We start from the raw sequence: 13,079 nt of genomic DNA, 5'->3' as shown, positions 1-13,079 counted from the left end.
GGAAAATATGCTCATGTCCCGCCCCAGGAACATGTCGCCAATCTGGCTCACAATAGGTCTTCGGATTGATACGCTTAAAGGGTAAACGACGAAATTTCAAACGTTTCTGTGCATCAATTTTTAGCTGAAGCTCTGGCATATTAATCTTGCCCGATGGACAAGGACAAACATTGGCATAACGTGTCTCATAACGTCCGGGTCCAGGTTCAAATGATATATGCCGCTTAATCATAGTGCTTGGTTTGGTAGGCACACAAGAGTTGCGCAGAAAAAGATGAGGATTAGGTTTTTGACTCTTCTTAACAGGGGACACATTAGCCCACAGTTCATGTCGATAGGTATGAGTATCACAGGGTCCAGGATCGGTAGGATCACGCCAGCAACCATTCACACTCGATACCATGTTGCGGGATGTGGGACGTCGTTCTCGGGCATCTGTTAACGTTTAAGAAGCATTTTAAAAGCTGTATACATGAAAGGTTATATAAAACTCAGCGCACTTTAAAGCTCATCCGTATAAATAAATCTTTACTTTAACCGAAATGCATTAAAAGCTTTCACACTGAACCCTTCAAACCTAAAAAATTTTAAAGCATACAGATTAACCGTTTGGTGTACCACAACGAATTGGAAACCTTTAAAGTTAATAAATAGTGTTCCTAAAACGCTTAAAATATATTCTGAAAGCTGTCTAGTTAAACCGGTAAGTAACCGAAATGTATAAAATATATCAACCGTACAGATGATTCAACCGAAACTCATTTAAAACTTTACTTCATTGAATGGCATTTGAAAAGCTATTAAGATGACCCGTTTCGTAACCAAAAGGTTTTTGAAAAGGCATTTTAAAGAGTACCTTTATGTAAACCGAAACACATTTTAAAAGTTTAAAAAATGTTAAGACTCCTTTTTAGCCGTTTATTGTACCAAAACTCATTTTAAAGTCGTTACCTAAATCTTTAAAAGCCTATAGATGAACCGTTACGGGTACTAAGATATTAAACAAGCATTTCAAATCGTTAAATTCAATTGTACCATAACCGAAAGATAGAAAATCGGTATTTCGAACACATTAACATTAAGGAACAATTCTTTAAAGCTCTACATCGAATCCTCACGTTTTCGAACCCCTAAATAAGTATTCAAGTTGGTCACATTGTAACTTTTACTAACTAATCGGTAAAAACCATTAGGTAAGGACTAATAACCACTTACTTGAAAGAAATACACCCTTATGCCTATTCTCACTGCGATGAATTTTCTCCAAATCCGATGGCAGCTCATAGACGTATATTGAGGAGGTTTCGTAACAACACGTGAACGTTGGATATGTTGTTTGGGAATAACGTTCCCTTGGAACCCATTCTACTTGATAGGGTATTGGTGGTATGCCATAACGATTCGGTGCCATCTGCCAATCTCTGGTCGTGATCAAATCACGGTTTTGACGTAGAGTACGCTTCTCTGGGTTTAACTTGCAAAAGGATTTGTCATGGCCTGTAACATGGCGATAATGATCCAAAGTTGCAGCACTTGGACCCAGACCACGATTCTCATTCTGGCAATCTTTATTATAATGCTTGCCAGCCAAGTGAAATTGCTTTTCACGCGATCCAAACTCTCGGGCACGTATACGATGCCTGCAAAAAGAAAATTTACCCACACAAATCAAACATTTTGGTTTCTATTCTTACGTGAGACCATAAAGAGGGGCAGACTCATGGGTGTCGAAACAAAATTCTGCCGATCCTCATGATCAAATTTTTTTGCCATCCTCTCAGCCATATTTCTTAAATTTTAAAACAAAAATGTAAGCAAATATATTTACAGTGAAGAAGCTTTAAAATCGAAGAAGTGAAATGTTTAAAATAAATTTCAAATTTGGGAAAATATTTGAAAAATATCTAAATACTTTAATGACAAAATATTCCAAGCCTTATTTTGTCGTGAAAGAATGTCGAAAATGTATTGGATGTTAACAAGGTTGAGCCAACTTTTTAGATCATCTCATTAAATTTGTAAATAAAGAATTTCAAAGCTAAAGCTTAATTTTTATATTAATCGTGAAGACAATTGAATGCCCTTTCAATTTTACAATTCATTTGACACAAAGAAAAAGCTTTTAACTGATGAATTAATGGTGTTTCCTTTATTGTTTTTTTGTTTAAAATTACACTAATTGATTGATAAAATTAAATAAATATTTTAATACTTGTTGATAATTCAATTTAAATATAATTAACTTTTGTTTTCCCTTTGTTTTGTTCACCCACACAGAAGTCACATCACATTGGCAAATGCAATAAATAATTTGCCCCTATATTCATCCAATATGTGCAGATATATGTATATATATGTATTTATGTATACACCTATAAATATGTAATATATATATTGGATAATCATTTTTCCGATTCCCGTTGCCGAATGCTGATTACCATTTGGCCACATAATTAGCGTAACCAAGCGAACTGATTAACTTGCATCAACGATTTTCAATTGAATTTTTGCAGTTCGTTGATTTGTCCAAATAAAAAAGAATACGAGAGGGGGGAAAACGTTCGTATGTATGAATGGTTATATATATATTAAAATTGAAGAAAATACACCGATTGCAATCAGCAATAGGGTGAACTTGGGGGGAAAACTTCAACGGGGAGACAAGAGGGAGAGCAAGTGGATACAGAAAATGATGAATACGAAATGTGCCATTAATTAATTCAATTAAATGCGCAATACAGGCAATCAGCCAAAAATATGTATATTCATTCAAATGATACACTGACCACAAAATACCCTACACGAAATAAGTCGTATCAATATGCATTTCTGTTCAGGCATTGAATATGGGCTAATATAATATAAAGTTTTGATTAATTTATCTTCAATCGGGAAAGATTTCTATGACATTATGAGTAATAAAATGGATATTATATTTATATCCTACATATAGCTGGTAAAATTTCCCACATAATGCTCAGTGTCACAGAAAAAAAAAGTCTTACCAAAAGGCTTATTGTTAACTAACAATCTAAAAGATAAAGTTCTATTTTCATTTTTAAATATTTATATTTTTCAATGGTATAATATTTGCTAATTTGTTTCCTCTCATCGGTTTGGCTTTGTTATCAAGCTTCTTTCTTAATTATCTTAATAATTAAACTATTAAATATTAAATAGTTACGACTTAAAAATCCAATATAACTAAAAGAACATCACTTAAAGATTTGCAACCCCTCGTAATAGAACGTTCTTCCTAAAAGAAGAAAGTCTTGGAATATGTGTTGAGACTCGAAGAGGAAGAGATAAAATACCTAATCAAATGTAAGATTCAATATATTCAATTCTCAAAAATCTAAATTAGTTTTTTAAAATAAAGTATAAACTAAAATTATATTTTTTTCTTAGGGATTTTGCTTATAAAATAATACTTAGAAGACAAATGGTTGCATGTATCACTTATTTTCATACTTTATTTAATAGGGTATAAAGATACCAGAGGTATATGTGTTTGCGTATATTGTGTGTGTATTTGTGTGTGTGTGTGTGTGTGTGTGTGTGTGTGTGGTGTGTGTGTGTATAGTTGGCGTTCACTGAAAGACGAACCCTTTTGTAAACGCAAAGTCATTAGTAAACCATTTGATAGATTTTTAAATATGGTTAAAGTTTTCTCTTTTATTTATCAACATTTTTATACGTGATGACTTTTGATTGGGTGCCACCCTGGCCACCCTTACCACCCTTGCCTTTACCCTTGTCCGTATTCTTTTTGGCTTTCTTGGCCTCCTTTTTGGCCTTTTTGGCTGCCTTCATTTCACGTTTGCGTTTCTTACGCAACTCAACTGCAAGAAAAAAGAAATATTCAATTGAAAAACCCAAATCTTTAATGGCAATACTTACCCTTAATTTGTCTTGCTTGGGCCAAATTCACTGGCAGCGGAGCACACTTGAAGCCGGAGGGTTCCGCCTGGGCTAAACGTATGAAACGATGTCCTGTGGCATAAAGCATACCGAGACAGGCTTGCGGACGTATGCGGTTCTTTGGCCAATTGGTAAAGTATAAATCCTTTCGTTTTACATCCGCCATTTTGGAACCCTCAATGTCGCGCCAGTACATCATCACCCGACTGCTCGATCTATCATAGAGTTTCCAATTGTGACTCTTTGGATACTTTTGATAGCTATTCATGCAGCTTGGCTTATCCACATAGAACCAAACATCTTCATCTGGATAGAATTCATTTTGGGCTATGCAAGAATTTCGATAAAATAAACCAAAACAAAATCGGAAACAAAAATTTGGAAAAAATAAAATCTTAATTGAATGTTTTCGTTTGAGCTCACGAATTACGAATGAGTTAACATTTTTGACAGGAATCGAAAAGGGAACTAAATTATGTCTAAGACTCTAAAGAACTGGCAACTCAATTGAATGTTTTTTTCTACTATTTTAGGATCCATTAAACTCTGTCCTCTCATTAGCAACATTATCTATCGATTTATTGATTTTACTATTCCAAATCACTTGGTGGCTTAACTGACTCCAGATTGTAAAACCTTATTGAATGCAGCAACCTACAGATTCAACTCAGCATAAAAAATATATCAAAATTTCACTTAAATGTCTTTTAAATGAAAATCGAAATGATCCTATGAATGTAAAATGGACGAAATGAAATTTACAGATAGCCCTAAAAGTAGGCATGAAAATGTCTGTGTGCTTGTTTGTCTGTGTGTGTTTATTATACAATCATAACATTTATTATTATCTGCAGCAATTAAGCATACTTAAGTTGTTTTTAACAGCGTAAATTGTAAAATTTTCGTCAAGTGCTTTTACTCGTTTTCTTTCAATTGGTTTTCTTTTATGTCTACAACTCACTCGTTCTCTCTTTCTCTATCTCTCTGTGTCAGTCTTTCCCTTTTTTGATTATGGGAAACGATGCAAGTGACACCGATGCTCATCATGGTGTAAAACTGTAACTGAGCTACAGTAAAAACTAAGCATGACTAAAAAGTTAAGCTCATTAGAAGGCCAGGACAAAGGTGATGCCGAAAAAGTGTCAATTAAGTTTAATTATTTTAGGCAGAACCAGCAACGGCAAAAGGGAAGAACGATGACGGGGTAAGAGACAGAGAGACTTTGTCACATGGAAAATCTAATACGATGATGAGAGGTGGCAGAAGAGAGGCAGGTTTGGTATGGTGTTCGCTAAGCAAAGTCAATTATCCAGCTGCTTTGATGCAAGTAATTGGCATAATGAAATTTTCTCTCCGACAAGCGACAAGGACAACCGCAAAAGAATAGAAACCACCAATGGCAGGCAGGCAATAGCAGGCAGTAGCAGGAGCTGAAACTGAAGCTGAAGCTGATGCAGTAACCATAACCGTATTAGCATATCAAGAGGACGACCAAGAGAGACAAGTATGTATATGGAGGATACACGCTCTATGCGAGACATTTTTTTTCTATCCTCTTCGTTTTTTTTCTTTTTCTTTTTTTTTTTTGCGTATTGAGTAAATATTTAAGCAGTCCAACAGCTGTCGCATAATATTAATAGCATACGCCAGGGCGCAACTTTCAACTTCTACCAAAAAAAAAAAAGAAAAAAGAAAATGGTAAAGGAAAAAAGAGAGTTCTTCTCTTGTACTTTTGCCCACTTTTGTTGCAAATATGTTGCGACCAAAAAAGCCACAAAACGTTTAAATATTTTATAAGCCAAAAGGCACTTGGCAAAAGGCAAAAACCAAAACCAGAAACTGAAGACCAAGAGTTGCAACTCGAAAATGGTTAAGGAAGTCACTGGCAGGCTGGCAGAGAAGACAAAGGGAGTAGCGAAGAGAATTCAGCTAACTGCTGCAGTTACCAAATCGTCAACAACTAAGAAAGACACACACACACACACAACAACAACAACAACAAACTGCTAGTCCATTGGGCATAGTGTTGAATTGTAAAGGGTATATGAGAGGGTAGTTCGATGAGGCAATAATTTGAGGATATAAGATTATAAATAAAGAGAGATATATACTAGTAAGATGTAATATTTATTCCTCAATCTGGTTTGTCAATAGATTGACCTCTTACAGCTAGAATGTAGTTTTTGAAACCTTTATGTGGAGTTATTAGTGACTTAAAGTATAGTGAGCGCATTCAGATGAATCACTGGACTAGCTGCCTAACATCTGCTGAGACGATCAATGGGGCCAGTTATAGTCCTTACTAAGTTCCGTACATATCAGGTTGAATTTGTAATGGAAGGTATGCATTTTTTACAGTCTGGTAGAGACAACGTGCTAGCTTTGAGTGTATCAATTAGTGATGGAAATTTTCAATAGTCATTGTGCTTAAAAAGTTGTAGTTGTAGTGCTGAACAAACTATCCTGCGCCTGGCATCAAAACCTTCAGAAACTTTTCTCAGAAATACGTTTTTTCAGCTGGTTTTTTAAAAACGGTCACAAATCCGATCGTTTTAAAACTTTCAAGGGTTTTTTAAAAACGGTCTCAAATCCGATCGTTTTAAAACTTTTATGCCATGTTTAGCTGGTGAATGGCTATTAGCTGAACTAGGATATTTAGGGAGGATGCGGCGTTTGTTATGTCCTTAAAAAAGTCCGAAATCAGTGGGTTTCTCATACTATTCTGTCCTAACTCTTGTACAATTTGTATTTTTCACAGTCACACAAGTAAACACCCCTAAGAAGATTTTAAAATGATATTCTTTTTTGGAATTTAGGTTTCCAATGTTTTACTTACTCTGCAGTCATGATCTGACTTCTTCTTCTCTTTTCTTCAGCGTTGCCTTAATTGAAAAACTGTAGAATAAACAGCCCAGCTTAACTTGTAATCTAACTAGAAGCCCCTTTCACTTTAAAGGGTATCTTGCTAGTCGTCTTCGTATTAATTTAACTTCAATCATTGCTCCAGCTGTTTCTTTATTTTATTTTTGTGTTTTTGCCTTGTTGCCCAGCTCGTTTGGCATTCCCCTAATGCCATGAATTTCGTTGGTTACATTCAGCCATTGTCTTTGGTGGCAACCGAAATCTCCCCCCCGCTAAACCCTTCGAACCCCGACAAAACCTTCTCTGCCATCTCTTCCTGCTGTTTGGCTTTGTGGTTTGTTGCATTGTTTCGCTTGCATATGAACGACAGCGTTCAACGCTTTTTATCGTTGCCATCGCTGTTGCCCCTCCTTCCTCCTCCTGCCCCTAAGCGTCCCTCTCAGCCCCTCGCTGGCCCTTTCTACTGTTGCTACTTATTATCATGCACATGCCATCTATTTTGTGTGTGGTATTTTTTGTTCTTCTCCTTCTTGTATGCTTTCTTTTTGAAGCGCGAAATTTCCATGGGGGATTTCCACTCTTTGGCTAAAGTTTTCTTTAATTTTTCATATAAGGAAAAATTAAATTTTCACTTTCAATAACTGTAAAGATATGTATATATAGATGTATATTTAAATTGCATATGATTTCCATCAAGATAAGTTGATTTTAATTCAGTTTTTGTTCGCCTTTTTTTTTATATGGAAATGTAAAATTTCGCCTCAGCATACTTAATTATAGAAGAATGGGTAAAGGGGAATCGGTGGGGCGGGGCGGGGCGATGGCTGCTTGATGGTTTTTACATATTTATCGATGCGCATTAAAAGGCTTTTAAATTTATTGATATTACCGACTCTATTAAATTATGCCACGCCCATAATATCACCGCCTTAAACCCCACCCACACCTCGTTGCTGAGTGAGTGACGTGGCAATGGCAGCAAATTTTCCATGTCCTGCGATGACTGGCAGCAAAATTGGCAATGCCAAAAGCAGCAACAGCAGCAAGAGGAGTTGATGGAGGAAAAGCAGCAGCAGCAGCTCCCCTGATGATGACGAAAACAGCGACAACTTTTTCTCCTCCCTATCCCAGGAGAGAAGAGGTTGATTGTAGGAGGGTGAAGAGGAGGAGACGGCAAGGGGGATGGTGGGCTGTGGACGACAAACTCAATTTGTGTGAAAAATACTTTTAGTTGCTGTGCATATTTTTAAAATGTAATACAGCAGCAACCAAACAGCAGCAGCAACAACAACAACAACAACTACAAATAATAATAATAAAGAAAATCTGTAGGCAGATTATAATCGATTGAAGACTCTACCGATACCCTATAGAAAATGGAAAATCTAGACATTACTTTCCACTAAAAATCTTTGAAATCTTTATTTTTGACATCTTTTATCCTGATCTTCCTTACGTTATCATTAAAAACTAAGTAGTCGATAGATTTGTTCAATAATTTACGTAAAGAGATTTTTATCCTCGCAGCAGTTCTCATTTGCTTTAGATATAAACTTTTCCTATAATGAAGAACATTAAATACGACTTTTTTCCCGAGTATTCTAAGTGGCCCGGTCCTAAAGGCAACTAAACAACACCGATTCGAGTCAGAATCCCAGGCTATAGTGAATGAACGAAGTTTTTGTTCATAGATATATAATGTTTTGTCGGAATCGGATTTAATACATGTTCTCGCTTTCGATTCCAAGCTAAACTATTCGTTTTCAAATCGTTTGCTTTTTATTCAGTAGAATGAAAAAAAATTTCCAATTTTCGAATTAAACTCGCAAAATATTCAATATATGGTAAATCATTTTTCGAAATTAAATAATCAACCTTTATTAAATTCTTAAGACCACAAGCCTTAGAAACAATTAAGTATTCATATTTTGTAGGGAGCATTTATAACTTAAATATGTAAATATGTAAATGCTGTATTATTTGTGTCTACAAGAATTAAATTATTATGTGAATATAAGTTTGAGCAAATAATTGGATGTCAACAATAACATGTTAACTTTAATGTATCCTCCGTCCTTTGGATGCTAGTCATTCGTTGCCCTTCTAACAAGTCCTCATTCTCAGTTGTCTTCTGTGCTCAGCTTACCACCTCGTTAATCAGTTGCTTCGAGGTAAGACTGATCTAAATTCGTGACAATACCTTAAACATTTTCCTAAGGACGTCATTAGTATAACGAATCGATTGAGTGATCTCAATAAATCAAGTATACAATTGTCGATATCCCTTGTCTTCTTTGAACCGAATTTCAATTATAAATCTGTTGCACTAATAAACTCTTTGCATTCACAATTAGAGGGTATAAAATATTTAAAAATGTTTAACGTTGAGCTGCGTGCATATATCCTATATAATATAAGGGGTAAATTAATGCATAAAGACAGCCTCAGCAAGGGTGCATTGAAAGCAGTCTATTATGCACACATTAACATATACCCAAACGTATACAAACACACTCAAACACACACCAACACACTAACACATTTGCACATACTAAACATGGTTTCTTTGCCCTTTGGCATACGGGGCGTATGATTGATAAATTTGCTTTTTGAAAGCTTCCACAAATTATAAAGCATATTTTGCGGCTAAAAAATAAACAAACCCCAAAAAAATAAATAAATAGAACAAAATTCTTTAATATTCTTGCTCACATTGTGCTAACTCTTTGTTAATATTGAACGAATGATTGATGATTGAGTTGAACCTTGAAATTGATGGGTCAAAATTGCAATTTGCAGTTGAGAAAAAAGACTGAATGTGGGGATGACCTTGTTTTGGGTTGTCTAAAATCCATGTCTAGTTATTCCTAGGGTGTTGAGGTTAATGAAGTCTTTTCTACCATCTTCAATTTAGGATTTGTCTTTGGCTTTACCATTTAGTTAAGTCTATAACAGGTCTAGTGGTTTATCCAAATAGTAATATTTATGTTTGCTTATTATATACTTTGAAATTTTGAAAAAAATTGTTCGTGAATAAGCTTTAGCATATAACTAAATTTTGAAATGTCCTGTGGCTAAAAGAAATGCGGAGAGCCAAACATATTAAATGTTATGAATTTGTAGAATTTTCATATTGTCAGGCAAAATTTTATTAAAAGTATAGCAAAATTTTATTCAAGTCTTTATGATTTCAAATTGTAGAACAACTTGTGATCAAAAGTTTTGTGGCTTTTATGCAATTAGTCCAAATACATATGTAAGTCTAAATATTTTAGCAAAATTTTCATAATTTATAACAAGCTTTAAAAAGTTTTAAAATTAAATTCTGTGTATTTGTAGTTGACATTGCATTCAAGGAAACGCTCAAAAGTTTTATTTCCACGTAAAATTTCTCATTTTACATTTTATATATTATTAGAAAAGAAAAATTTAATTGCTCTTTAAAATTTTTTTTTTTTTTGTTTTCCTTTCTCTTTTGGTTATTCATATTTTATCTTGTGTAGGTTTATATTTATAGGCACCTACAACTCACATATTATATTTGATGTCTTGTTGTTTTTGCGAAAAAAAAACATTTTATTTTTAGAATATGAATTTCTTTATATGGCCAACAAAGTTAACGATTCATCTTACACACACACGCATAAAATCCAAAAAGATGGAAAGATGAGAAAGAGAGCGAACGAAAATCATCTTTCCGCACAAAACATAATTTCATTATGACAAGCAGATGACTGTGCGGCCCATCCTCGTGCTCCTCCTTCTCCACTTGTCTGCCCGCGGCAGTAATTGTCAACACGGCACAAACTGACTCCCACCCACCGAATTTCATGGCCCACACTTTTGGCCCAAGGGCCACACACAGTCAGATAACGTTTTCTTTACTTTCTTAATCTTTGTACATAATTTTTTGTGAGCTCATGTTAAATGAGAGAGAGAGAGAGCGAGAGGAAGAGAGAGAGATAGAAAGGTCTTACTGTCTCTTTGTCGGTCTGTCTGTCTATCTTTTGGTTGTTTTACTGTTTGTGTCATTTCTCTCTCTGGGTTTTTGTATTTTTTTTCCTGGCCCTGAGGCACATTTACACACATGTTTGTGTGTGTATGTGTGTGTGTGATGGCCAGGTGTGTGTGTGTGTGGGTTTTTCTTTTACATTTCTTGCAGTTAACCCCACAAACAAAGTCAACCTCAAAATCATTTTTCTCAGGGCTTTCAATTACCAACTTAGCGCTGATTACTTATTCGTCTCAAGCCAACGCAACGCAACGCAACCCAACCCCATGAAGTGAATCCCACAGGCATATTAGTCAAAAGGAGTTTGCTTCTAGCCATCTTTCTCAATAGACACTTTCACTTCTTCGCCTCATCGTCGCAGCGTCCTGCTTAGCCTTTTGCACACTTAATCTCGCCTCTTTGGTATGCACGGACTGTATTCAAATGAATTCTGATTGAATTCATTGAAGCTCATCAGTAAGAAGCGATTTTTTTTGATCTAAGAGTCCTGTCGGTATCCTAATGCCCTCTCTCCCGCGCTCTCTCGCTTGGTGTTTCTCATCCTAAGGCACATCCTTCAGACATTTATTTTCAGTAATGGAAAAAATGTGTTCTGCAATTTCGCTCATTTTTATACATAAATTTGCCAAGCAGCGGAATGTGAAAAACGTAAAAGAAAAAACGTAAAGATAAAGAGACAGCGAGCGAAAGAGAGAAAAAAAGAAAGTAAAGTAAATAAAGGATAATGCAGCAAGGATATAAATTACATAAAGCAGCATGAGATGACTAACTGTGGCAGGCCAGCTCCGCCATCATCTCCAGCTCCAGCTCCTCGTTTAGATCCTTTTGCTGGACGCCAAGGACGAGGTGAACGTGGCCAGCATTAGCTTTCAGCAAACAAGCCAACGAAAAAAAATATATATATTTGTATATATATATCGCGGCATATTAGAAAATGGCCCCGCACAGGAAACGGAAGTGGAAGTATTTTTTTAATGATTGGTAAATTTTTTGACAGCTCTCTCTCTCTGTCTCTCTCTCTTCTTCTCCCTTCGGTACGTACTTGTTCTTCCTTTCAATATATTCATTCCTCTTTTGTTATTGATGGCAAGGCAAATTGAATTTAGGAAAATTTATTTTCTTTGTTTGCTTTGGCAAAAGCATTGCGCCTTGGCAATGGAGTCCTTTTTCCTTTGGGTAATATTCTAAGCGACTTTCTGCCACGTTTTTTCTTTGTTTTTTCCCCGAAAATTATTAACGGCAACCAATTTTGGCATTTATCATTAACAATTTCGTGGCGAATATTGGCAAGAATTTCAAGCAACTGATACGATATTGCATAATTGAGATTCCTGAACTTTTTTATTTTCTGCTTAATGCTTTTTCAATAGACCAAACTTCGATAAGCTTAAGAGAAAACAAAGTCTTTCAATTTCATTTTAAAAAAATTAAGCAATCGTTTCAAGCGTTAAAATGATTTCGATAAAATTCCCAGGTGGCTAATATAGGAATGCAAAATGTGTGAATTTTACTCCTTGGGGTATGCAATGCGTAGTTCACAATTTCCATTTTTTAAATCAACAAAAATTTTGTAAATTATCGTATCAATAAAACAGAATATAGGATAGAAACACAATTTATAGCACTTAACCATTTGGCATTTAAATAATTGAACCAACAGAAGGTCTGAAATTAACCCCTTAACATATGCAATACTTATTTAAAGAATTACATTTTAAAAACAATCGAAAAACTTTCGGAGAGTTATGCTTATATAAACAATAGTGGTTAATGTAGATATTACGTTAAATTTTTTTAAATGTACGTATTTTAGGAAAGTAATGAATTATAGCATAGTTTTGGGGATAAATTACCGTATTGTTACTACTCTAGAACAACCTTTGAAAAACATCTGTCCCCTGACATTATGTTTAATCTAATCTATGCCCTAAAAAACTTTATAAATCAACTGTGTATACAGACCAATATTCCAGTTAGCTAATTTTTCATAGCATACATGAGGGAGCAACGAATTTAGTAACAAGCACCTAAAACTCGCAATGCCTTTAAAGCAGTTTTATAACTTTTCTATTTCCATTTATAAGCTTTGAGCGACGACCAACTCCTTTTAAACGCTTTAAGCATACATTTTGTAAAGATTTAAGTGCAAATTATAAAGAAAGAAAAAAATAAATGTGTTTTAAGCAACTAAAACCTTAAATCATTAATTTATGAAGTTTAAGAATATGAAATTTAACATGACCCAAAAGAAGACCAACTAAAACTACCTTTTGTTGAACTAATT

At 34.9% G+C, this 13,079-nt stretch overlaps 1 protein-coding gene and 1 pseudogene across 1 annotated transcript; both read right to left on the bottom strand.

Annotated features, from left to right (window-relative positions):
- Positions 1-6: 6 nt before the first annotated feature.
- Positions 7-1,722, bottom strand: LOC124461993 (annotated as a pseudogene).
- A 1,950-nt stretch (positions 1,723-3,672) lies between these two features.
- On the bottom strand, positions 3,673-11,587 carry LOC6640833. The gene is made up of 3 exons (XM_002063973.4): positions 11,566-11,587; positions 3,901-4,248; positions 3,673-3,842 (listed from the first exon to the last, which is right to left on the bottom strand). Exons 1-3 carry the CDS (start codon positions 11,585-11,587, stop codon positions 3,676-3,678), a joined length of 537 nt encoding a protein of 178 aa, XP_002064009.2. The 3' UTR covers positions 3,673-3,675.
- Between the last annotated feature and the right edge of the window lie 1,492 nt (positions 11,588-13,079).

This window comes from Drosophila willistoni, unplaced genomic scaffold (assembly GCF_018902025.1).
Source record: "Drosophila willistoni isolate 14030-0811.24 unplaced genomic scaffold, UCI_dwil_1.1 Seg8.1, whole genome shotgun sequence".
Taxonomy (NCBI): Eukaryota; Metazoa; Arthropoda; class Insecta; order Diptera; family Drosophilidae; genus Drosophila; species Drosophila willistoni.
Note: the sequence above shows the minus strand (reverse complement) of the source record. Positions and strands in the feature narration are given on the sequence as shown.